Source organism: Hirundo rustica, chromosome 16, assembly GCF_015227805.2.
Source record: "Hirundo rustica isolate bHirRus1 chromosome 16, bHirRus1.pri.v3, whole genome shotgun sequence".
NCBI lineage: Eukaryota > Metazoa > Chordata > Aves > Passeriformes > Hirundinidae > Hirundo > Hirundo rustica.
In genome coordinates, this window is record NC_053465.1 from 2,384,397 (window position 1) to 2,410,109 (window position 25,713).

General features: G+C 43.3%; 2 protein-coding genes across 5 annotated transcripts; one reads left to right on the top strand and one right to left on the bottom strand.

The window, feature by feature from the left end:
• Positions 1-425: 425 nt before the first annotated feature.
• RTF2 (replication termination factor 2) lies at positions 426-25,101 on the top strand. The gene is made up of 9 exons (XM_040079962.2): positions 426-511; positions 1,378-1,472; positions 1,632-1,725; positions 1,930-2,069; positions 3,214-3,292; positions 18,854-18,967; positions 22,094-22,148; positions 22,343-22,435; positions 23,908-25,101. Exons 1-9 carry the CDS (start codon positions 443-445, stop codon positions 24,087-24,089), a joined length of 921 nt encoding a protein of 306 aa, XP_039935896.1. The 5' UTR covers positions 426-442; the 3' UTR covers positions 24,090-25,101.
• On the bottom strand, positions 7,006-15,482 carry LOC120760053 (beta-1,3-galactosyl-O-glycosyl-glycoprotein beta-1,6-N-acetylglucosaminyltransferase 7-like). Of its 4 annotated transcripts, XM_058422713.1 has the most exons (7): positions 15,461-15,482; positions 14,935-15,153; positions 12,357-12,675; positions 11,765-11,864; positions 10,031-11,077; positions 9,514-9,609; positions 7,006-8,793 (listed from the first exon to the last, which is right to left on the bottom strand). In XM_058422713.1, exons 5-7 carry the CDS (start codon positions 11,004-11,006, stop codon positions 8,567-8,569), a joined length of 1,299 nt encoding a protein of 432 aa, XP_058278696.1. In that variant the 5' UTR covers positions 11,007-11,077; positions 11,765-11,864; positions 12,357-12,675; positions 14,935-15,153; positions 15,461-15,482; the 3' UTR covers positions 7,006-8,566. The 4 variants fall into 4 exon arrangements, with proteins under 4 accessions (XP_058278696.1, XP_039935890.1, XP_039935893.1 ...); XM_040079956.2 differs by lacking the exon at positions 15,461-15,482 and having other exon boundaries at positions 14,935-15,280; XM_040079959.1 differs by lacking the exon at positions 15,461-15,482 and having other exon boundaries at positions 12,357-12,595; positions 14,935-15,255.
• Positions 25,102-25,713: the final 612 nt, after the last annotated feature.

The window sequence follows — 25,713 nt, forward strand, 5'->3', positions numbered from 1 at the left end:
TCCCACTGGGAATTTGCGTGGATTAAACTCGCTCCTGCACAGCCCGAACCCTTGACATCGCTGAGGGCGGGACGCGCCTCCCCAGCGGCCCCGCCAGCCCGAACCGCCTCGGGAGCGCCTCGTTTGGCGGAAAATCCTGCCAAAATGGGTGTCCCAGGGGATTTCCTCATAAAAATGAGCGATAAACCTTCGAGAAAGGGGCGGGAAGGGCGCTGGGAACCCCCCCCGCGCTGAGTTGGTCCGCTCCGCGCGCCCCCCGTCCCGGCGCGATGGGCTCGCCCGCCCCGCCCCGCCTCGCCGCCGGTGGCCACGCCCCCTCCTCCCGTTGCTGAGCAACAGCGTTCGCCGCTAAGTGGCCGTTGCTAAGCAACAGCGACATCGGAGCGCGCCGGAAGTGCCTCGGCGCACCCGGAAGTGCTCGGAAGGAGAACCCGGAAGCGCGATGGGATGCGATGGCGGCACCATCCCCAAGCGGCACGAGCTGGTCAAGGGGCCCCGCAAAGTCGAGAAGGTCCGGAGGGCGCTCCGCGATGAGTGGAGGGGCTGCGGGGAGAGGGAGGCCCGGCCCGGCCCGCGCTGCTGCGAGCCGGAAATGGCGCTCTTGGCGCTGCAGGGCCCCTATGTGCGGTGTGGCGCCGGTGGCGGCTGGAGGGTGGGGTCCCGCGTCTTGTGGAGCGGGTTGGACATCAAGTTCGACAAGGCGTAGAGCCAGATCCTGCACTCGGGTCACAACAGCCCCCGGAGCGCTGCGGGCTGCGGAAGGAGAGGCTGGGATCGGAGCCGGGGGCGGTGGCAGCGGCCGGGACAAGAGGCCACTGGCACCCGGCCTGTGCCAGCCACGGTGCGACAGCGGGGCCAGCGACTGTCCCCGGTGCGGGCACTGCTGGGGGGTCCCTGGGGGCTGTGTCCAGTTCTGGCCCTCGCTACAAGAAGGACATAGAGGGGCTGGAGAGTGTGCGGAGAATGGAGCTGGAGAGGGGCTGAAGAATTCCTGGGGGAGCTGGGAAAGGGGCTGAGCCTGGAGAAAAGGAGGCTCAGGAGGAACCTTGTGGCTCTGCACAACTCCTGACAGGAGGGGACAGCCGGGGGGGTCAGGCTCTGCTCCCAGGGAACAGGGACAGGAAGACAGGGATCAGCCTCAGGCTGGGCCAGATGGTGGACAGCAGCAGGAATTTCCTCATGGAAAGGGATGGAGAACTGATCATGAATTTTGCTCAAAAACTTTCTCTCTGAAGTTATTTTATGGATTAACTTTGAGTGCACAAAGCAGGTTTGCTAAGAAACCTGGGGATTTGATGGATGCTTCAAGCATGACCTGATTTAAGCTCAATAATTTACAAATATTTTTAAATAATGAGGTTTTTTTCCTCCCTCCAGGTTGACAAAGTTGCTGAATTGGTGGCCAGGTGGTTCTACTGTGCCCTGAGCCAGGAGAAGCTACGTCGGCCCATCGTGGCCTGTGAGCTGGGCAGGTGGGAATGTTTCCACGGACACCTCGGGAGTAAATTACAAATATTATTAATTATAAACACCACAAAATTATTCATACAAATCATAAATACCAATTTATAAATTATAACTGCAAAACACTGTGGCAACCCAGTATAACCACTGGGATTTTTATGTTACAGGTTGTACAACAAAGATGCCATCATCGAATATTTGTTGGACAAATCCCCTGATAAAACCCCCATGGAATCTGCATCCCATATCAAGAGCATTAAGGTAAACTGGTTGTGTTTAATAGAAGTTAAAATAAAGTGTTAAATTCGTGAGCCATGCTGTGAAATCTCCATTTGCTCGTGCTCCCGCTATGGATTAAAGTGTTCAAGTAACAAAACACGGTGTAAAAATAAAATATCAAGGATTCTTATCACGGCCCAAAAATCACGGGGAAAAAAGCTGAAGGTTTGTGTTTTTATCTTCCAGAACGTGACAGAACTGCAGCTGGTGGATAACCCAGCCTGGAGTGGGGACAAGGAGAGCATCAAGGGGGACAAGTACGATGACCTGCAGTCTGCACGCTTCATCTGCCCCGTGGTGGGGCTGGAGATGAACGGGAGGCACAGGTCGGTGTCCAGGGCTGCAGGAGTGGGCACAGAGCAGGGAGATCTGAAGGAAAATGTAACTCATGTGCTCACCCACAGCTTGGTGGGGAAGATCTTTCTGTCTTTGAGCTTTCAAGCTTGAACTTTCTGAGTTTGAGAGACTTCTGGGTGTGCTGTCATGTTATATTCAAGAGGAAAGATAAAAGTTAAGCTCTTCGTGGATAAATTTGGATGTATAATGGAGGAGTAGAGGGCAATGTTGGCAGGGGAAAAGTGACTGAACGTTGTTTGGGGGCTGAAGCACAGGAGATGGGATGTGACCTCCCTTTGAGTCACGTCAAGCAGTTGGAATCGTGGATTGATTTGGGTTGGAGGGACCTTAAAGCTCCTCCAGTGCCACCCCTGCCATGGCAGGGACACCTTCCACTGTCCCTGGCTGCTCCCAGCCCTGTCCAGCCTGGCCTGGGACACTGCAGGGATTCAGGGACAGCCACAGCTGCTCTGGGCACCCCAAATTCCTCCCCAATATCCCACCCAAACCTCCTCTCTGGCAGTTTGAAGCCATTCCCTGTGTGCTGTCCCTCCATTCCTTATCCAGAATCTCTCTCCATCATTCCTGCAGCTCCTTCAGGCACTGGGAGGCCACACTGAGGTCACCCCAGGTCTTCTCCTTTCCAGGTGAACAGTCTCAGCTCTGACAGCCTTTCCTCCCAGCAGAGGTGCTCCATTCTACTCTGCCTGTGTTAGGGTCAGGCTGGAGATGGATTGTCTGTTCCGGCCCTGCAGTATATCTGTATTTTATTGCTCTGGGGCAGGGAATTTCCTCACAGCCTGGCTTTGGGCAGAGCAGCAGCAACTTTGTCACCTGAGGGATGAGAAGAGGAAGAGCTCACAGCTTAATGGCTGCAAAGAATTTTTTCCTCCAGAGAGGGATTGGCCAGGAGATACTCAAGATAAAAAACCCAAAATACCTATTGTGGTTTAATGTACCCAGTATTTTTCATTCAGTTCTTACACTGTGCAAATTAATCATGAATTCACTTAAATTTGCTGATGGTTTGATGAGGTGCAAGAACTCATAAAGAAGGTGGGCTGTGACCTGCCAGCACTGCACAGATCTCTCTTGGTTTTCTTAAAATCCCTGTGTGTTGTCTTTTCTTTGAAGGTTTTGCTTCCTGAGAAGCTGTGGCTGCGTGTTCTCGGAGCGTGCTCTCAAAGAAATTAAAGCAGAAGTTTGTCACAAGGTGAGTTTCTCCAGCTGCAGGAGTGTGTGTGTTTATACAATTGCATTCACTGCTCTGAAAAGGGAGTTTTTCATCTCAGTTTGCAAACTGAAATGGGACTTGTGAAAGTTCTGTTCTATGATGGCCTCGAGTATTTCTTCATGGCCTTTCTTAATTAAAAAAATATTCTAAATAATTATAAAAAATGAGTATTTTTGTTCTCAGAGCTGGATTTTGCAGTAGTTTAGAATTTCCATTTTCCCAATATTTGGTACTAATTTCAGTTTTTAATTGGTTTTTGGGGTTTTGTTTGATGGGTAATTTAATGCACATAACTTGTGTTTTATCAGTATCTGTTCTGTGGTTAGACTAGTTGTATTTTTGGGTTATGTTTGACCCCTGTATTTTTAAAGAACATGGGGTGTTGCTTTTTTATGGTTGGGTGGGGCCAACTTTGTAGGATTCTCAGCAGTTCCATGAATTCTTGTAGAAAATACTGACCTCCTTTCACGTTGCTGATCTCATTGTACAGTTCTTTTGTAGCTAAGGACAATGATAAAATGAGCAAATATTGTTTTTTCCTATCACTGCTTTCATTATCAGCAAGATTTGTGGTGAGAGTGGCCACACTTGGGCAGTTATTTAATTTCTCTGGACACCCTGATATTGGATAAAATATGGAATATATTTATATTAAACAACATCTGGGAGGGAAACATTTTTGTCTTGCTAAATTGTTGGATGTTGTAAGGTCTGATCTCATATTGCTGCTTTCAGTGCTCATTTTGTTCTGTCCTAATGGCTTTGTTTCCTCTTGACAGAAACTCATTTATTTTTAATGAGGGGTTTTTTTTTGCATCTAAATTTTTGTTGATGGATGGGTGTAACCAGAGCATAAAATGAGATGTTTTGTCCATGTTTTTTCCAAAGACCAAATGAATCCCACATATTTTTCCCTGGCTCTTTTGCAGTAATGAGTATTTAGCATGCAGCTAGAAATTCTTTACAATATTCAGAAAGATTCTTCTGGAAGTAATTAAATGGATGTGGTATTTAGTCTCTTATCCTCTCATGACTGATTTTGATGCACAAAGACAATGGGAACCAATCTCTCAATGTGAAAGAACACATTGATTAAGGTCAAAGAGTGATTTGGGAGAATTTTGGGTTGGTTCTGATGTTGTTGTTGTTCAGAATCAATAAGGGGAGTAGAACTCTTCTAAACAGGAGCAGAGCTGTGTGGTATCTCAGTTTGTTTATGTCCAAAGCACTAATTAGCAGCCCATTCTGCATTTCTGCAGCAATGGGACTTCTGTGTTTGGCTGTCTGTGCTGTGGGACTTTGGAGAGTGGCACGAGGAAAGTTGAGAAAGGAAGATCGTGTCTTGCTTTGGCACTCTGTATTCAGTTGTCAGCCAGCAGAATCTGTGTTTTCACCTCGTCCCAGAGGTTTGCAGTGGGTGTACAAGTGGGGAAGTGTCAGTGCTGGAGCTCTGGCCCATTCCCACCCCAACAAGTGTGGGGTTCAGGAGAGCTCTTTCAAAACTCTCCACGAGCTCTTCCAGAGCTCTTCCCTGGGTGTGCCCTTAGCCTGTGACCCCCAGACTCCCCACTCTGCTCCCTGTAACCAGCAGAGATTTCCCACAGGACTTTGGAAAGAGATGCTGCACTGAAAATATTCCCCGGGGAATATCCAGAGCTCTCACTGCTCACTTCTGAGCTCAGATTTTGCTGTGGCAGCTCACACAAGAAGCAGAGGAATCCGTTTGCCCAGTGGTGTGCAGGTCACCGAGTAAGCGTTGGGGAAAACCCAGGATGCACCTGCAGGTTTTGTCTGATGGAGGGGAACGGGAAACACCAGGATGATGGAGGATTGAGCATTCCTTGGCTTCTCTTGGCAGCACTTGCCATGGTCCTGGATTTGAAGGGGTTTATGGAGTCTAAGGAGGAGGAACCGAGCTTTCTCTGAGGGTTCTCTTTCTTTTGCCTCAAAGAAACTTCACATGAGGAGCTGGCAGTATAAAATACATGTGTTTATCTGCTTTACTGGAATGGTTAGACTGGATTGCTTCTGGGAAAGGGACAGGAATGGGAGAGGAAACTGTCATGGGTGGGGGCCCATTAGCAACTGCAATTAATGTCTGAGGCCATTCTTGAAGTGCTTTACCCTGAAAACAAGATCTCTCCTCACATCTTAAGTAGCATTTTGAAAGGTTCACCTTAAAGAATAACATTCAAATGGGAGAATTTTAAGCCAAAGGACCAGTCAGACACTGGAGCAGAGTTGAGCGAGAGAGATTGTCTCACTGCCTGCAGGGTAAATGCTTTGTCTTGCCAAAATATAAAAATCCTCGGGTTTCAAAGATTTGTTGAAAGAGCAGTGAGAATTTTTTAGTGCTGGTTTTAAGTTGGAGAGCAGGTTTTGTAGATGAAGTGCTGGGGACAAATTTTGTGCCTTCTACTTGGACTTAAAAGAGTTGGACAAGAGCTTTTGTCTGAAACAGAGCAACTTGGGAGTGCAAATGCATCTTATAAGACATTTTTACACAGAAGTGGATTTGGTTTGAGCTATATTTTTGAGGTTTTGATCCCTAAGAAGGGAAAATTTAAACTCTCAACACTGTCACATGTTAAAATGTGATTTAGTCACATTTCAGTCAGCAGGAAGAGAAGTAATTTTGCTCCCAGATGTGGAGTCTGTAGCAGCAGCTCTGCAGATTGGGATTTCTGCTGCCTCCTGTTCCTCAGGAAGAATTACTTGTGATGGAATCTGTCAGTTTAAAACTTGCACTTTGGAGCAAGGTGTTTCATCCTCCAACAGCCTAAAATTAGAAGTTACAAGCAAGACTGTCTCTTCCTTGTGTATCTGATGGGCTGGTGGAGATTGAAGTCTGTGGGTGTTGAAGTCTGTGGTGATCTTTGTAGCTCTGTGGAGTTTGGTGCGCTCAAATATTGTGGAATTTTTGTTCCAACAGGCTTGCAGATTCTTGCATGGGCAGTCTTTGGTGTCTGCTAATTGGAAGTCTGCTAATTGACAGAAATTATGCTTTAATTTGGAAACTGACTCTAAGACGTTTCTGTGGATGCAAAATATGCTGGAAATGGTGTGGAGACAGGATAGAGGTTATGGAATTGGTTCTGGAAGTCCTTCTGGGAATCACTTTGCAAGTTAAGGGCAAGATTACATTTTAAATGTACTCTCTTGGATCACTTCAAAGTTTATTTTGGATTTGTTTTCAGACTCAACTAAACACAGACTTGAAATAGTGCCCTAACTATTAAGCTCTGTGCCATATCAACCACTTAACCCCATGTTTAATTTAGATAGGAAGCTTTTTGAAACAGAATTTATGCCCGTGGCTGTCAGATCCAGAGCTGCCTGTGCAGCAGTGGTTCCTGGAACCAGGGTCACTTTTGGCACTTTCTGCTCTTAGGGCACCAAAATTAACAAATATTTGCTGAGGTCTGAAAGTTGTGATTGATCAGCTCTTAACACAGAACTCATGAGGGCTTTTCAAGGAGGTGATGTGGTCATGGTAATCACAATAATGAGCTGAATACTATTTCTTATTACTTGAGGATGGTTTAATGATGATTTTCCTAAAATTTTGTTTCAAGTACCAAATGCTTTAAGCAAAGGGGGTCATGCTGCAAAGATATTCCTAGACTGACATGGATCACGTCATACCAAAATTGTATTTTCAGAGGCCTTTTTGTGCAGGGTTTTTTGCCTGGTTCAATTTCTGCCAAAGGAGTCCATGATATACAGTGCCTGGCTGTTGAATTTTTCATTTTAATTCAATTTGGAAGTGATGCCTGGCAGTTGTTCTGCGTGGTGGTGCCAGGGGCGAAAGCTGGAGACTGGATTTGCTGCAATGATGGCAATAAGGAATGTTCCATTCCCGTTTTAAAAGACATCATGGAATAGTGAATAAATGCTGGCAGTGCCCTACAGTGGACTGGAGAGAAATTAATTATGGATATTGCTATGATTAATCCATGCCAGAGACCCATTAGCTTCAGTAATGGTTTGGAGAGAGACTCTCAACAAGCTCAGCATGAACATGTGCCTGGCTTTTATTTTCCTTTTCTTTTTTAGCTTTATTTCCCTCCATAAAAAAAAATAAAAGTATCTCCAGCGATATTTAGCCACAAGATAAGTCCTGGATTATCCGTGAAACTGAGCACGCGCCTTTGGGTTGAGTTTGTAAATAAATAGGGACCAGATGGCCTTTCTTTAGGTTAAAGTTCATCTGCAAGAAATGATGTTTCCAATCAACTCGTGTGGGAAAATGAGGAGAAAAGTTCCAGCAACCTGGGAATAAGTTTGTAACCAGAAACTTTCACGTCCTGTTGTTTGGTCATTTGGTTTTTTTGGGGAATAGGCTCAATCTGTAGCCAGTTTTCTTGTAAAAGCTCAGGGATGTTTTGGGTGCATGTTGAAGATTACATTGAAATCGCTCCTTTTTAAATATATTTGTATTTATTTATTCAATTTTTATTTATAATTCACAGTTTTTAATCCAGTGAGTTGTCCTGGTCCCTGCCAAGTGTTACTGCACTTGCTGCAGGCTCTTTGCTTCTCTCAGTCAGGTACACTGGGATGGAAAAATGCTGGAAAATGGCTTTTTGCTCAATTTTCCTGTAATCCCTGACCTCAAATTTTCCCTGTCTCCTTGCCCTCAACTCCTGCAGAGGCTCAGAACAGAGACTTGGAGATGAACACGTGTTGCAGGATCCTTCTGTTATTAGGAGCAAAGGCTGGGAAGAGCAGCAGTGACGTTGCCATGCTACAAAATGAAATTAGGGGATGCAGCTGGCCATGGGAAATAAAAAACAAACCCACACCCCCAGTGGCACGGGCTGTGTCACAAACTGGTTGTCACTTATGTACAAGTTCTGAAATTTTAGCGCCAACTTCATTATTCAAAACATTTCATGAGACATTCTCTGGCCGTGACTTTAATTTGTTATTTCTCCGTATTTTATCGTTGTTCAGTCACTGCTTCCATTTTATTGTTTTCATGCCAGTCACTCATGCTTTGGCTGTGAACATGAGGAATATTGACTAAACAAGTCACTGAATGGATTCTGAACTTCCCCCCTTGTCTTCAGCAGAGTTTCAGACGTTCTTTGGGAATTAACCCATTGCTACCGGAATAAGTAACACCTGTTTATTTATGGAGCGCAGCACTTTACCCTCGACTCCCGGAGCCAAGCCTGTGCCTGTACATGTCCTTTTTTCCCCTGATGTTCTCTGCCAGGGCGCTGCACAGCTGTTGAGGGTGTGCTGGGCTCACACAGCCAGCTGCATGTCGAAGTGGCTGCGCCGCTGCAGGCGCCAGTGCTGCTCGATGGGCACCTGAGCCTGGCGCAGCACCTTGAGCCGCAGCCGCCTCTCCAGGCACTCCAGCGCCAGCGGGTTCCTCCCTGCCTCGAACTTGTTGGCAAACAGATGAGGGGACTCAATAATCCACTGCAGATCCCCCAGGCCGTAAATGCAGATGTCTCTGACGTAATGACCTGCAGAGACAAATTGGAGAGGTGTGGCGGCAGCAGGGAGATGAGCGGAACGGGTGTTTCTGAAAAGGGTTTTTTGCCTTCTGATTTCTGCACAGAAATGGAGCTGGAGGATAATGCTACAATATCATGAAGACAAGGGTTTGGGTTTATGTTTCACATAAGTAGATGTTTGTTACCTCCAACTGCTTCCCATGTTGCTCTGCTAAACAAAATCTTAGAGTTGGGCATCAGATGTTGTGATTTCCTACTGGGATTCCCTGCTCGATCACACCTGGGCTCAGCTTGTACACTTAAGAGGTTTTAATTAGTTCTGCATGCTTTCCATGTGGTCAGCTCTATTTTATTGCTGTTCAAATTGAAGGGATTGAACCCCAATGTTGTACCTGACAGACATCCTTGTCATCCCTCCACTGAGAACTGATCAGTCAAATTAGTGCACTGGTAATTAGGGGCCGAAAGAAGGGTTGTCAGTGTACGGATACTGTGCTCATCTCAAAATATATAACACATGCAACTAATATATTAATATAACGTATATCTCAAAATCTCCTTAATTGGATATAGTGCAGTAATTTACAGGGTGCCTTGTTTTATTTAATACTTCCAAAATAAATTATATATGACCACTGAGGCACGTTTAATAGCTGGTTTAAATAATACGTAATCAATTAATGCTCATCAGCGAACCAAATTTAAGTCGGTGATCAAAATTCACGTTACCTTTGCAGCCTTTGTGTGAGAGTCCTTCTTGATCTTTCCATTTAATGGCTCTTAGGTCTCCTTGCCAGCCTGCATTGGGTGTAGCCCCTGGAGCATCTTTAAAAACAAAAGGCTCTGATGAAATACTTTTCTACTCATTACAGGGAAAATTTTCACTGCTGGACCCTTCTTAACTGCAGTCGTATTAAGTATTTATTTGCAGGTATTTATGTCATAGGAACAGATATCATTCTCAGTATTATTGCGCCTTTTTTTTTTTTTATTCCTTGAGAGCAAAAAGCTTTCATGCAGCAAAAAAACTTCTTTTTAACCAGCATTTTCCTAACTCCTGGTCTGCACTGAAGTAGCACTTTACTACGTTGTTCCTCAGCCACCAGATGCGACTTTTCAAAAGGGGCAGCACCAAAGCTGAAGGAATGGCTTTATATCTGCAATTCCGAGCTGGAGCTCAAAGCCTCTCCCTGCCTGAGGCCCTGCCCTGCTGGGGTTATTTGGGGCAGAAATACCAAACTCTTACCGGGTAAACGATTGAGGGTGACCCAGTAGTGCTCATCAGGGCTGTAGGTGTCCCTCGACCACTCCAGCAGAGCTTTTGCCCGGGCATCACTCAGTGCAAACTGCACAAAGTCCTTTGTGAGGATGTAATAGGCGCTGCCAAAATAAATTGTCAGGTTGTGTGGAGGCTGAGCTTTCCTGATCTTTGCTGGGTACACGTAGGGCACCCCAGAATGGACGTACTCCCTGTAGCTGATCTCTGTCCTGTGTTTCACGTGGAGGGGCTGCACTATCCCAGGAGTGATGTTTTTACCGTTCCACTTGCTTTTTAGGTATTGTATGATTTCTTTATTTGTTTTCAGGGGGTAATCTTGACCACACAGATTAATAACGTAATTCCACTGAACTTTGGAGTTAACGAGGTCTCTCATGCAATTAATATCAGCTTGTAATCTCGAAAACCCCGCATAAACAACGTGCTCTCTTTTTGAGGAAATAAAAATATTTTCAAAGCAGTTAACGATGTTCTGTACAGCAGTTTTATAATCTCTGGGTGACTTTTCATCAATGTGGATACAGTAAATATTCTGAGGCATATAAATAGCTCTTAGCAGTCTCACAAACATTTCCAGCTCCTTGTGAATGGTAATAATGTACGCCAAGGAGAAATTCCCTTCTTCCTCTGACAGTGGTTTGGTGATAAAATGCAGAGTCTTCGGGAGTGTGGAGCAGTTGCAGGAAGTTTGAATGCAGCTGAGTGCTTTGGGCTGGTAGGACTTCTGACAAAAGTTTCCAATTTTAAAGGCTGCAGGTTTCCCCACAAAAAGAGCCGAGCAAAGTTCATCTGGGTAAAAACCACACTCTGCTCTTTTGACACGCAATTTTTGGTCGTTGGACTCGTCATAAAGTGGAACCTTTAGGTAAATGAAGGTGTAGATGAACATACAGACAGCAACACACACTAAAAATCTGGATTTCTTTGCATGAAGTGGGTTCATCTTTTACTTCCAGATAAATTTACTTCCAGATCCTGTCTTCTTATCATAGTCCAATTCAACATTCAGATCATCTGAAAGGAAAAGTGAGACAGAGGGAGAAAACTTTTCTGTTTCTTTTTTTTCAATAGATGCCATGTTAGTGCTGCATTTATAAATGTTGGGATTACTACCAGGAGGAACTGTGTGTGCCCAAGTGAGTGCACTCAGCCCCTGGAATGCAGAGCCACCAGGCAGGAATTTTGTCTTTCCAGGACAAAATTATCTCGAAATTATACAAAAGAACCCAAAAAGGCTCTGAATTCTTCACTGCTTGACCAAGGGGGGGCTCAGGTGGGAGTTTCCAGTGCACTGAGGTGGTGGGTGAGCTCTGAGTGCTGAGGAACAGCTGCTGCTGAGATTTCCTCAAGGCCTGGGAGACTTGAAGTTCCGCCAGAGGATCAGAATTCAGTAAATTAAATCAACAGAAAATTTATTAAATAAACAGAAGGAAGAGACTAAAACGCAATCCACAAAATACACTGGGTTTTATCCTTATAAAGTCAGCAAATGTTTCTGACTCTTGAGATTTTTATTTTTTTTTCCCCCCTCTGACATCTTTGTGCTTTGGAAAACTGAACAAGGGGACAATGCTCATTTCTTATTTCTGGTATTTGTGCATGCCCTGAGCTAAGGACACAACTGCCAGCACTGGAATTCTGAAATAACCAATTTCCAGCAGTACTAGCACAGGAGTTTTTCCATTGTGGGTTTTTCCTTACCTTTACCTCGCTGAAGTCAGAAAAACGAGGGTACAGCAGTCCTGAATCCCACAGCAATTTCTTGAAACCTTTATCCTTGAAGTGCTTGGAATCAAAATTCCTAGAGAAAAATACCAAGGAGAAGGTCCATCAGCTGCCATTAAGCTTAACAGTTAATTTTTAAAATATTTTCATTTTATTTTAAGGGTAATTCATTTTCTCTTCTTTTATTCAATGACTTTTTTTTAAAAACAAAATTTGCATTTCACCTTGAAATATTTTACACTTTGCAGTTGTCAAAATCGTGAAGTATTTGGCTTTACACAGGAACAGAGGAAACCAGATTTTTATACAGGTAGCTTCATTAGAGGGATGCTGCTGTGGTTAGAAGGCTCGAGGTTCTCATTGGAAAGAAGTGGAAAATAAAAAATCAGCATCTCCCTTAAAAGCTTGAAAATAAAGAGGGCATTGTAGTTAAAATAACAACGAGACATAAAATTCAAAAAGCATTAAGAACACAAATTGAACCGAGGGAAGGGACCCTCCACATTCCCACAGTTTTCAGATCTCATTAGGCTGTTGGGAAAGAATGTATTTATCTTCTGGTGCTTACTGGTATGCACTGGATTTCATGCTGGAATGGTGCCTCTTTTCCACTGAGCATTCCAGAAAGGAGAGCTCTGTGTTAGGTGGAGGGCTCGTCCATTTTCCTGGGATGTTCTTTCAGCAGCTCGAAGAAAAACATGAGGAAATCAGCTCCCAGGAGATTTTTTTTTTTTTTTTTTTTTGCCTTTGAGCTCCTCAGGGATCCATTTACTGGGTAAACAACCTTGATGGGAGCGTTCCATCCATCTGAACAAAAAAAGCTGCAGCAAGTCAAGTCCGTGTCAACCTTTGGATGCTGTGCAGAAAGCAGGAGAACAGGGGTGCCACTGCAAGGTGAAAAGCAGGATTTTTGCATTAAAAATGAAATCCATCCTGTGTCAGAGCGCAGAGGGGATTTCTGTGAGGACCATAGGGGCTTGGATTGGGGAAACAATGATTTCTGTGCAGCTGGACTCAGACGAACTCTTTATTCTGAGGGAATAATTGACAGGAGGAATATTTGGATTCCTCTGAATTAGTGAATGTCACGAGGTCTCTGGGATGTCAACGGGAAGATTCATTCTGAATATAAGAGTTACATTAAAACCAGCAGGCAGCTGTAGAAATATTTGGGGTTGTATACCTGATTAAATATAAAACAACACTGCGACTGTGGGTTCAGTCCCTGTACACATCATTTACTTGGCAGTTGAACTCAGTGATCCTTGTGGGTGCCTTCCAACTGGGAATATTCTCTGAATCTATCCACAATGAGGGTGCTTGGCAGGTTTTTTTTCCCCTTAAGTACGCTTTGGACAGGTTGCAGAGCATAGTTCTAGGGAGCCAAGCTGTAAGCTCCTTGTTTCATCCATCTGAATTTTTATTACCCTTCAAGTATTAGCTTCTGGGGCTGTTTCGGGCTGTTAAGTGTTTACCATGGATTTTTTCCTACTGGACTGTGTGACATCTAGGAACTGTATTTTTATGGCAACATAAAAGCACACAAACACCCCATAATCAGGTAAGAGGCAGCAATTCCTCTCCAGTGTTCACATGTTTATGAGGAAGGGCTGAATGATGGAGCCTGGCCTGCAAGAACACAATTTGACATCTTTCAGCCTCGGGGGATATTATGGAATGGAAGCAGTGACTTTCTGGTAGTGTTTGACCGGATTTAGAGCTGGAATTGCAGCTGTCAGTGCCACTGGATATGAAATTTAGCAAGATCCTCTCAGCCCTGTCTGCTGGCAAGGGTTATTCTCCCAAATTTCCTCCTGCCCTTGAGGAGCAAGAGATCCCTTTGGGAATGTCCACTGTCCATAATAACCCTGTCTGGGACTTAGCTTGCCCTTGAGTCTTATTATGCAAGAGTGCCATGATAGGGATTTTCAGTTAGCAGAATGTCTCTGAAACTCAGCATTTCTTACGTTACGCACACATTTTCTAAATCTGGAGGATGAAGTTGAATTAATTTTTTTAACTCCTGTGAGTGGTGTGTGACATCCTTGGGGAAAAAAAAAAAAAAAAAAAAAGAAAGAAAAGCAGGGATTTTCAAGCACCTTTGTGGATGCTTTGAAGGATATTACTTAACAGAAAATTGTTGTAAGCCTAAGATACTCCATCTCAATTAACCAAGTAAACTCTAGAGGAAAGGGGAATTATGATGATGCCTGGAAAAAGCCTGTGAAATGTCAGCCCAGCTCACTGAGACCCTGTTAGCACGTCCTTCCTTGGCTGTACATTTTGTGGGAACAACTCATTTTGCTTTTTGCTGTTTCTGCCTGCCACTGCATTTAAGGACTGCATCACTGCACCTCTAAACATTGTTTTCTCTGTGCTCTTTGCTTTTGCCTGTAATATGAAAGTTTAGGTAAAGTTTGCTTCATATTATATCGTAATTTACTGAGACAAGTGACTTGGGAATGCTTCATCTAATAAAATGCTGAAAAAGCATTAAATACTTGTTTTAACCTTTTTTAAAGCTGATTTTTTTTTTGTTTGAAAGGTATTTATAATGGCATTAATGTAGACATTTTATAAACAGGGGAAGACTAATACAATCTTTAAAAATGTTAAAATCAGTTCTTTAAAGTGCTTTTTCTATTGCTTTGCTCTCTGTTTAAAGGGGGGTCAGAATACGGAGTCTGCTTCTGGATATTGAGATGCATTGAGTAAAAACATTTCTCCATCAGACTCAGTTATTTAAATCATTCTTACTTTAAAAACACTGTGTTAGAATTTACTGATACATATACAGCAAATTTATGGAGTTTTAGCGTTCATCTTTGCTATTTTTCCTGTTACTTTTTTTTCCCCCTTGTGTATTTGACCTCATAGTAATTTTAAACAAATACAGTGAAAGCTATTTAAAGCTTTAAGTTGCGGAGCTATAAAAAAAATAAGTTGCATAAATACTGTGATTTTTATAATACGAACAATTAGTAGCCATGACCTCCATCCTTCTGTGCATCCATCACAAGGTAAAGAAAGGGAAAAAAACCATTAACCTTACCGCAGGTTTGAGCGTTTTCTAAATAAAACTCCCGCTTTACATAAGGAAAAAAAGCAAGAAACTGAATGCTGCCGTGCAACTGATGCAGGCTTACCTCGTCCGGAATTAGCCAGGAGACGGCAGCATAATAAAGATAAACGCAGGGTCTCATCGTCCTTCAGCAGGAGCCTTGTCCCTTAGCCCGATGCCGGGTTAACCATTAATCGGGGATATTTGCATCCCGCCTGCCCGCAGTGCTCGGCATATTTATCCCGCAGGAATCCTCGGTGCCTTCGGCTCTGCCTCTCAGGAAACTTCTCCTTGCCGAGGCGGGCTGCGAAGGGTGGGAATGCGGGGAATATTGCCGAAAATCGCTCCTGCCGAGGGGCAGCGCTGATCGCTGCGAGCCCCGGAGCGGTGCCCCCGTGCTGGGGCAGCCGAGCCCGCTGCCTGCGAGCACTGCGAGCCCCGGGAGCCTGCCTCCTCCTCTTCCTCCTCCTCCTCCTCCTCCTCCTCCCCCTGCCCTTAACTATTGGCCTGCCGAAACTTTCCAGCTGGCAGCCGAGAATTCCGGCCGGGAATTGCCGCTGCCGGGCATTTCCAGTGGCTGGAAGCTGAAAGGAGAAGAAATGCAAGCTCACCTTGGAACACAACGCCTCACTAGGGATTAAGCACCTTAGCCTGAGTTCGAAAGGACGGAGGCGTAAATTAGCAGAAAAATTGAATGTGGAGTGCCTCTTATAAATGTAACCACTCGTGCAAAACAGGGATCAGGGCTTGAATGGGCCGAGGAGATAAGAAGGGAAGGGTTTGAATGTAACTGCTGCCACTTCTGCGGGGTAGGGTCTGGCCCTGTGGGGTGAGGAGATAAGGAGAGCAGGCTTGAGTGTCACTGCTGTGCTGAGCACTTCTGGCAGCAAAGGTCCAGCCAGGGGAATAAAAACTCTTACAAGAGGCTACAAAAACAGATTGTGTGGTAATGGATAGGAAACGGAAGGACATAATATTAAAGCACAGCTATAAACAGGGTGTAAGCCTCGTAGCAGTAACGCGAGGTGTGGTAGAACCGTGCGCCGTGGTTGTAACCCTGAGATAAAGAAACCGCAAGTTGTGTAAGACCCCAGCCCTTAAAACTGTAACTTTTGGATAAGCAAACAAACAAATTTTACAATTGTAAAATTGTAAAAGTCAGTGTAGAATGAACCACAGGCAGAAATGCGCAAGGAGGGGTTAACCCTGACGTGTTCTCTGGTGCCATAGAGGTGTGCTTTACTCCACAGAGCCTGCTGTGGAGCAGATTGCTTTGAATCATCCTCCACACACACGGTGTTTGCTGTTACAGACTTTTCAAGGTTCTTAGTGGGGTTAATAAGTGGAAAGTTGAGTTTAAATGTGCTGGGATTGGGAGGAGACATTCTGATAAAAATACCGTGTTGGTCAGAAATAAATGGAGAGAAAACCTCAAAGTGAGTTAAGGCACAGCTGCAGGTATGACGGGTACAAAATTATCAGTGATTTTAAGAGCAACTCTGTGAGTTCAGGCTTTTTCTTGAACTTGTTTTGAAGTCGACGCTGCAGTTCCCGAGTGAAAGTCTGTGAATCACTAGGTGGGAAATTTCCACTGCCCCCGAGTTGTCCTTTACTCTCTGACCCATTGCATGTTTGGGTTGGGTGACAATGTAAAAAAAACACGTCCAGCAAATATTGCACTCCTGAACTTTTAATGGCTAAACCTCTGGAAAATTCTCTCTCTTAAAACGAGTTTTAGTTAACTGTGGCAAGCGAGAATAATCTTTAATACATGAGTTTGCGTGGCTGGGGGATGAACAGTGAGATGGTCCATGAATGTTCAGTCCTCTTCTTAAATGTCCCTGGTTAACGAGGGACACTCAGGTTGTGGCCATCCATGTCCCACATCCTGGTGGGAATTGTGCATTTCCTAGTAATGGTCATGTTCAGGAGAACTGCAGGAATTCACTGTTAAAATATGGGAAAGAGCCTGTAGGTTTCTCTGAAGACATTAAACTGTAACACTGGTGTAAACATTTAGATATGAAAACATACTTGCCTGTTGTTTATTTGTATTGCATTAAGGCTGGAGTAGCCATTCACAGAACTACATTTTAGATGCTATTAAAAAAAAAAATCAATGCACCAATGTAGTTTACAACAAGAAATAACGTACGTCTCTTGTCTTAGGCAGCTGAAACTGTAAACTCTAGAATTCAGGAAGTCATCTTAAATGAAGAGTTCATTACTACTTTAGAAGTCCTGTATTTTATACTTTAAGAAAGATAAGAACTATGCCATTTAGCAATGTTCTCTATTCAAGGTGCTAAGAACTACAGCAGGTACCTTCATATATATTTAAAGGCCCAAGATAAACAAGCTACAGCAGAGGAGACCCTGTGATATCATAAAACAAACATCTGCCCCAAGACGTTAATTAATCTGAAGGAACAAGCATCTGAATTTGCAAAACTGAAACTTCTTTCTGCTTTTTATCTCATTAAGCTGTTTGGAAGGGTATGGTCTTTGACATAATCCAGTGTTGTCATGGCAAAAAATTTTCTGTTTCAGGGAATGGAAAGATTTCATTTCCTTCATTTCCTTGTTTCTTGTAAATACTTTTCAGTTTTGAACAATTCCACCTGTGTTTTGCAGATGGGAACGAGACTTGCTTGCTCTTTTAAAATGCAATGTTGAATAAATTAGAGTCTACTGAGAAAATACGTTTGAAAAACGCTGTCTAGGAGGCACCCTAGAAAAGAAATTGTGGGGCTTCTAGAAATAAATTGCTTGGGCTTCTTTAGATTCAAGTCAGCTGCCAGCTCCTGCCTCAGAGTGAAGAATGAAATTCTTGATTTTGGAGCCTTCTCAGTCCCAAGTGTGGGATCACACCAGGCTGGGATTTCTCATTGAGCAGAAATGGAGAAATATGGGCCACTCCCCCATTTCTTGTGTGTGGCTTCTCCTCTCCCTGCCTGCTGTCCTGTGCCTCTCTCTAAGCCCTGATTCTCCTCTCAGTCTCCCACCACTTGGCTTCAGGTTCATTTTTGAAGCTGTGCTCAGCACTTGAGCAAAGTCCTGCCCATGTGTCCTTCCATTTGCTTAATTCCTACTGCAAATACAGGAGTAACCTCTCTAAACCTTTGTTTAGAAAAAGAAGAGTAACGGCAGAGGCAGGATTATATATTAATCTTGCAGATTAGCAGAAAGCTCCTGCATTTAACAAAATAACCAAAGAAAACCCCCAAACAACCAAGCAACCGAAAACAAGAAAAAAACCAACCAACCAAAAAAAATAGCAAATTGAGATCTTAGACAAGAAAACATCGTGGTCAGTGTGCTGGTACATCAAATGATTGCAAATGTGCACAGGGAAACATCTGTGCCTTCAACCATGAAACAAATGTGGAAGTACACAGAGCACATTACAGCCATTATCCAGATTAATTTGTGAAAGTAGTTGGAAACTTGGGAGTGTTTGGTAAATCAGATAAGGGTAAGGTCTGTGTGATACAACCCAGTGAGGCGGCAAGGCAAGGGTAATGAATTATTCTGCTTTTGTGACCCCTTTTTATCCCCACAGGAAAATTTTAAAAATTAAAATTTAAAAGAGAAAAATAATCATAAATAAAACACCTTCATGTTTTCCTGTCTACCCGTTGAAGAGAAAAAATTTGCTGTCTGTTCCACCTGTGGAGGAATAACACCTTTGGTGCTCAGTGGAAAGAAACTGCTCCCTTCAGTTGTCATTTCTTATCTCACTAAGCTCAAAGACAAATTCTAGAGCAGAATGGCATCAGGGTCTTAATCAAATGCATTCATAACTAAAAATCAGAAAGTACTTTTGGGTTTTAGCTGTGGGGTTCCGAAAATTGAGTATATTCTAATTGGGAATATTTCTAAGTGCCAGTGAAACAAGGAACCCATGAACAGAAAATACACAAATGAAAAAAAGAATTAGTTCAGGGTGTTGTTTATAGGAGACAGAAAAATAAATACACAGTTTTGTCCTTTCTTTCATGAAGTGTGGCGTTCCCTTTCAAGAGGAAGATGTGATTGTCATTAATGGTAATAAAGAAGATGTGGAAATTCTGAAGAAAAGGATGGAGGAAAGAAGACTTAAAAGTAAATTAGAAAAGGTAAGACTTTTATACATTATTTGTTATAAAACTGGAAGAGTTCTTGTCTGCAATGAATCTGCCGTTAGATTTGCTGATCTTTATGAAGATGGAGGCATTTACTCCATGAGCTGTGTTGTATTTAAACACTACTTGGAAAAGCAGTGGGTTTTTTGTGTGTATCTGGCCAATTACATCTTGAATTGTACATTCTAAACTTCCTCCTGACCAGCAGGAAGTGCCTTGTGCACTCTAAATGGGTAAAATCGACTCTTGCAGCAATATTTCAGGGTTTTCTTGGAATTAATTAGTTCTAGTAATGAGCTACATCCTCCCCGTATTTCTTGTGGCAGTTCCTGATGACAGTATCAGTTTTTTGATCTTATAAAAGAGGATATCTTTTATTGGCCTCTGTCAGAAACAGGATGTTGGGATCTGTGCATTCCTGGGTTGGTGCTGTAAGAGTGTGGAAAATTATCATGTTTTGTGGTTCTCACAGTCCTCAGCAATTCCTGCACCCCTAATTCCCCCCTTGCTGCTGAGGCCTTTGCATTGTTGTACCCAGGTAAAATGCAGTGGCAATCAAATCCTTGCAGCTCTGCAGCACTGCCCCGTGAGCTGGGAGTGTTCCTGTGCTGCTGAGCTGTCAAATGACACTTGTGCACATGGGAACTCTGTCAGCACTGCTGTTTTCCCTCAGCTCCCTGCAGGATGCCAGAGCAAGCAAACCTTCGGTGCCGACTCAGGCTTAGCTGGATCTCAGCAACATAAATCCTTATCTGATGCCTTCAGCATCTGAGACTCGAGATGGAGGTTTCACGCCATGCAAATATTTCCCTGGTTTGTTTTAAAACGCCTGTTTACTTGCCAGGGAGCATATGATTCCTTCTCATCACAGGGGCTTTATTCATCTGTGCCGGTGCAGCATCGCTGGGCCTGGCCAATACATCAAAAGGATGGTTTGCCATGAAAATCCTGCTGTTCTGTTTCCTGTTTTTCATTTCATCTCATGTCCAATAGCTTCTGGCATAAGAGTGATAATCTCATGGTGTCTATTCAGAGGGGTTTTTTTTTTTTTTTTTTTTTTTTTTTTTTCCCCTCTGTACTTGGTAGTTAAAAGTTTGGAGGAAAAAAAAAAATTTATAATTTGTTGCTAGACCTTTGCAGTTCTCAGCAGATGAGTGAGTGGTTGGTTGCACTTGGTTTTCTTTAGAAACAGGGCCCTAACTAAACACCTGTGGCTTTGGGTCAGATAATTTTGAATAATCTGGAAAGTGATGCTGCCCACGATTTCTGCACAGGAGAGTACCTGAGTGTGCAGGGCTCTTGTGGCTTTTAGGGTGACAGCACAAAAGGACACGGTGCCCTGGTCCTGGGGCTCTGTGTGCCCTGGAGGAACATGCAAATGGCATTTGTTTGGTTAGTGGAGAATTACAGGACAGGATTTGCAAATCTCTCAGCCTCAAGCGGTGACCTTGGTGCCCCAGGTGGAACCAACCTCTGCTGTCCCTGCACCTTCTGCGGCCTGAGAGCTCCAATCCCAGTGTCAGCACAATTCCCACTCTCCTGGCACTGCTGTCCACTTTCCCTTCCCTTCCCTTCCCTTCCCTTCCCTTCCCTTCCCTTCCCTTCCCTTCCCTTCCCTTCCCTTCCCTTCCCTTCCCTTCCCTTCCCTTCCCTTCCCTTCCCTTCCCTTCCCTTCCCTTCCCTTCCCTTCCCTTCCCTTCCCTTCCCTTCCCTTCCCTTCCCTTCCCTCCAGGCTCCGTGGTCCCGCTGTGTTTGGGGCAGGAAGCACAAACTCCTTTTCTTCATCCCCATGAGACAAAAACATCAGGAAGATGCAGCTGGGACCAGAATAAAAATGGTTCAGGCTCAGCTGTCAGTGAGCCCATACTGAAACCTCTCTCTAATCCACATTCTGCCTGCTGAATTTCTGCATCCATAGAGTTACAAACAGCTGGGAAAGTGACTTTTCTTTGGAAAACCACCCGTAAGGAAAGGTGCAAATCCCTGCAGTGAGCTTCTCCAGGTGCCTGAAGGCCAGGTTGGGCAGGACCTCTGGAAGTTGTCCCTGCCCCTGGCGGGGTTGGAATGGGAAGAGCTTTGAGGTTCTTCTCACCCGAAGCATTCCATGGATGTGCCAGGAGGAGAGCCAGGTCTGCAGGCAGAGCCCTGATCCTCTGCCACCCCCTCCCGGGCTCAGCTTGGCAGACACATTTGCTCTGGCATTTTTTTCCCTGGAGCAGTAATCCTTTGCTTCACAGCAGGGGCTCTCCTGAGCTTTACAACAGAATTAAATGTATTTATTATATAAATATTATATATTTGTTCTATATAAACTATATATTATATATAATAGATGATTAATATGTAATTATGTATTTATGTATTATGCATTATAAATTGTATATTTATTATATGAATATTATACATTTATTTTCTTTGAGTTCGTGCAGCTGTCTCTAAAGCATGTTCCCAATTCAGAATGTATCCAGCGAGAATAATGCTAATGACTGGTCTAATACCTCTTTCTTTCTAGGTAATCAAAGCCAGTAATGGGATTCTGCTTGGGGTTTTTTTCTATGTTTTTTTTAATCTGTACAAGCATAAATTAATTTGGAAAATCTGCTGCACAGATACTTTTTAAAAACTTTGATTAACTATTTGCATCTTTTCTTCCCAAGAAATCCAGCAGAGGGTCCAACTATTGACGGGTACCCAGGAGGGATCTTTTTATGGACTAAACAAAATTTAGTGGATACAAGATTCCAGATTCTTCTGAATTTTCAATTGAAAAACATCTTCATTGATTACAGTTAATCCTGTCTTATTAATGCAGTGCAATTTACTGTCCGATTGTGTGGGTTCAGATTATCAATTAATGATAATAACACACCCCCCTTTCAAAGTATGCAAACCAAAATATTAAATCCAGACAAATGCAATTTTGTCTTGCACAGTTTTCTTTAATGTAACTGCAGGGTTCTCAAGGTTATTATTTTTTTCCATGTAGAAATAATACAAAAAATGTAGAAGGAAGAGTTCTACTGGGTAAGAAATAAAAATGTACTGAGTGTCGATCAAATATGAGTTGGGAATTTTATCTCCTTTCAGTCCCTTACCACATTTCTGCTCGTGTTGTTTCAGAAATCAAAGAAAGGCAAGACAGCAGCAGCAGCTTCTCAGCAAGAGCCCTCTGCAGGTAACACAGCTCCCAATTCTGTCACCTTCTGAGTCCTGGAGTCTTGAAGCTGTCAGGAGTTCATTTTTCTGTGGGGTTTTTTTGTGGCTCTTTGTTGTTGTTGATGTTTTTTAGTTTGGGGGGGGGGGGGGGTTTTGTAATTCATTCATTCATTCATTCATTCATTCATTCATTCATTCATTCATTCATTTCAGATCCTCCAGGTCCTTCAAAAGCTAAGAATGGAAAGGATTGTGTCAATTTCAGCTCTGGGGAAAACAGGCAGATTATCTTCACCAAAAGTTCAGGTTGGTGGTTAATCCTGGTGTGAAAAATGGGACCAGGTTTGCTTCTCTGTCACTCTAATATTGCTTCAATGGTGCCTTCTCTTTATTTAATATTTATTCTGCTACTTAATGTCCCCATACTGTTATTTTCAAACAGAATGGAAGCATTTTTAAGGTCAGTTTGAGGTTTCTGTGGGAAGAATTAAACCCTGTACTTGAAAAAATCAGAATTATTTGAAGGATCTGAGAATGATGATCTGTAGATAAAAGGGGAGAACCCGAAATTCCATCAGCAATGCCTGAACTGCCCTCTGCTGTCTGCTTTTATACAGGAGAAACTTCTGAAAACATTTTATCCCAGATGATGAGAATTGCTCTGGATGTTGAGCAACCTCGTAATTCTAATAATATTAATGTTTTTTAATTATTATTTTCTGAGGGTGTGAAAGAAGTGCCTTTTCAAACTGTTTCTGTTGGGGTTGCTCACAGAGTTCTGTGAGGATTTGGGGTTGCTCACTCAATTCTGTGAGGATTTGGGGTTGCACACACCATTCTGTGAGAATTTGGGGTTGCACACTCAATTCTGTGAGGATTTGGGGTTGCACACAGAGTTCTGTGAGGATTTGGGGTTGCACACTCAGTTCTGTGAGGATTTGGGGTTGCACACTCAGTTCTGTGAGGATTTGGGGTTGCACACACCATTCTGTGAGGATTTGGGGTTGCACACACCATTCTGTGAGGATTTGGGGTTGCGCACAAAGTTCTGTGAGGATTTGGGGTTGCACACTCAATTCTGTGAGGATTTGGGGTTGCACACACCATTCTGTGAGGATTTGGGGTTGCACACTCAATTCTGTGAGGATTTGGGTTGCACACACCATTCCTGGCAGCCCCTGTGCCTGAGTTTGTCTCATGATGTTGAGTTTCTGGGTTCATTTCTCTGCACCAGTCTTGGCTTTTTGAAACACCATCCTGCAACTTGGGAGATGCAATGTTTAAAAAAAAAAAATTATGTAGCAGTCAGTAAAATACACTGAGAAAATTTATATCAGAAACAGAGGATGGGCATTTCCCCACTACAGATATAAAATTGTGCAGACCATTGTTGTTGGTCATAACTTTGCAAGGAATCAAGGGAACAGAGAGATTCCCTGGGGAAAGATGTGGCACAAGTTCAGCTTCTGGCATTTGAGAGCTGATTTCTAAACAATACTTCAGGCTGGTGGGGACTTCTGTGTTGCTAAAGAGACATTTTTCACTTGGAGGAGTAAATGTTGTCAGTACTGAACTGCAGTGCAAGAGATTTGCAGAATTCCTCTCTCAAGTTTTCTAAATGTATTTTGAGTGTGATTTCTAAAAGCTGTTGAGTCCAGTTATGGGAGATATTTATGAGAGAGCTGAAAAATGTGTGTATTTTAATTTTCAAACACTGTTTATTTAAATACCTTTATCTGCTGTAAGCTGTGCTTCATTCTATTCCTTTTTCCCCTCAGAGAATGGAAATCCATCAGTCCCAGGAAAAGTCAATAAAGCTTCCAGCACCACCAAGAGATCCATTGCAGACAGCGAGGACAAGTCCGAGGCTTACAAATCTATTTTTACAACTCACAGCTCAGCAAAACGTTCCAAGGAGGAGTGTTCCAACTGGGTTACTCACACAGCTTACTATTTCTGAAACAATGAGGAGCCTCACTGGAGCATCCCTGGCTCCTTCCCTCCCCCAGGGCTCTCTCTGCCCAGCTCTGATACAGAACTTTTGTGCTGATCTGATCCTGTCTGGGATTCTTCAGTTTCTAAGTTGGTTATAAACCTCTCCATGGCTGGTGTCAGCTGCAGTTTCTGTTAAATAAGAAGCAGACCAGCAAGAATCTGTGTTGTAGCCGCAGATTTCGTTGGGAAAATGTTGGAATTTTTGCACAAAAATTCTGCTTTTCTCCTCCCGTTGGATGTTGTCATCCTCAGTCAGTGTCCTCAGGAGGAGGAGAGAGGGAGAAGTCCCTGCTCTCCTCCTCTGTTCGTTTCTGCCACCACTGTAATTACACTTTTCAGTGTATTACCGCAGAATTCAAACCCTCTGTGACTTTTTGACAGTGAAAAAAGAAATAATGCCTTTTTTTTTTTGTCAAGCTAACTGGGCCCTCAGTAGAACTGTGTGTTCCTAAAAGGTTCTGGGAGTATTTTCAAATTATTCACCTTTTGACAGATCAGATGACAGCACAGTCACAAAAATGTTTGTGCAACATTCTTGCCCATACTGTTGTAGCCTGTTTTTAACATCAGAATATTCCCTTCTTAATGTTTGGATCCCCTAATTCCCACATGGAATGACCAGAGGGAAAGCTGGAAGTTTTTTCACTTTCCTCTCTCCGTCTTTTAAAATTGAAATCTACTTTCCTAATCTTGGCACAAACTAAGCAGAATAGAAATGCAGAAAGTAGGAGGCTTTAAAAACCGCTGCATGATGTTACCTTGTTACCTTTGTGTGTGAAAATGATTAATTATCCTTGTAATTTCTTTTGAGAAGTGTCCCCGTTTATCATTGGCAGTAGTTAACGTGGAGATTCAAATGCTGTGTTGATATTTGCATAGGTGGTCTCCCTGATTCAAACAGCTCAAATGAAACTGCTGGGATTTTATTAGTATTATTTTGATAGCTATAATTAAAAATTGGCTTGCTGTAGAATTTATATGGTGGTAAGATTTTTTTTTTGGTTTTCCAGAGATGTGAGCACATCAAACAGTTTGGGGTTTGCTGGAGCTTCCAGGAAGCGTTCAGGCACATTTTGTATGCGTGGCTAGGGATCAGCTTTGTTCTCCTTGTTCTGTGTTCTTCTCATTATGATCCTCTATTATTTGTTGCTTACAGATAATGAAATTCCTGCACTAAAGGTGTGCCATAGTAGGGCTTTTATTTGCAGTTTAATTCTGTTTGACAGTCTGTGGTAAAATCCTTTTGGTGTTTTATAGGACTGCACTTTCCTCCTACTTACAGCAGTTACAAATCCTAAAGGGAATTAATTTAATGCTTTTGATTTAGTTAATACTTTGCTAAAAACACACAGAGAAACACAGTATTCAGTTTTACTTCTCTTTCTTAGTGATAAATCAGCAGAGTCCGAGCTGTTGGTCCCAGGTTTTCCTGCCCATTGGGCCATAATAGTGACTCCTTTTTTCTTCTGATCTGCTCATCTACTAACACAAATTCCTGGTTAATTCTTCCAGTACTCCTTCATTCATCAGCTCCTGCTCTGCCTCTCTGCAGAGTTGTGTCCAGTGTTCCACCATCCCCACGTGGAGCA

Bases quoted from the DNA above. Each gene is read 5' to 3' on its own strand.
- RTF2 (XM_040079962.2), top strand. From the start codon at position 443: ATGGGATGCGATGGCGGCACCATCCCCAAGCGGCACGAGCTGGTCAAG. The intron at 18,968-22,093 runs GTAAGACTTTTA...GTGTTGTTTCAG, and splicing joins TTAAAAGTAAATTAGAAAAG to AAATCAAAGAAAGGCAAGAC. The intron at 22,149-22,342 runs GTAACACAGCTC...CATTCATTTCAG, and splicing joins TCAGCAAGAGCCCTCTGCAG to ATCCTCCAGGTCCTTCAAAA.
- LOC120760053 (XM_058422713.1), bottom strand. From the start codon at position 11,006: ATGAACCCACTTCATGCAAAGAAATCCAGATTTTTAGTGTGTGTTGCT. The intron at 9,610-10,030 runs GTAAGAGTTTGG...TTGTTTTTAAAG, and splicing joins CACCCTCAATCGTTTACCCG to ATGCTCCAGGGGCTACACCC. The intron at 8,794-9,513 runs GTAACGTGAATT...TTGTCTCTGCAG, and splicing joins CTCACACAAAGGCTGCAAAG to GTCATTACGTCAGAGACATC.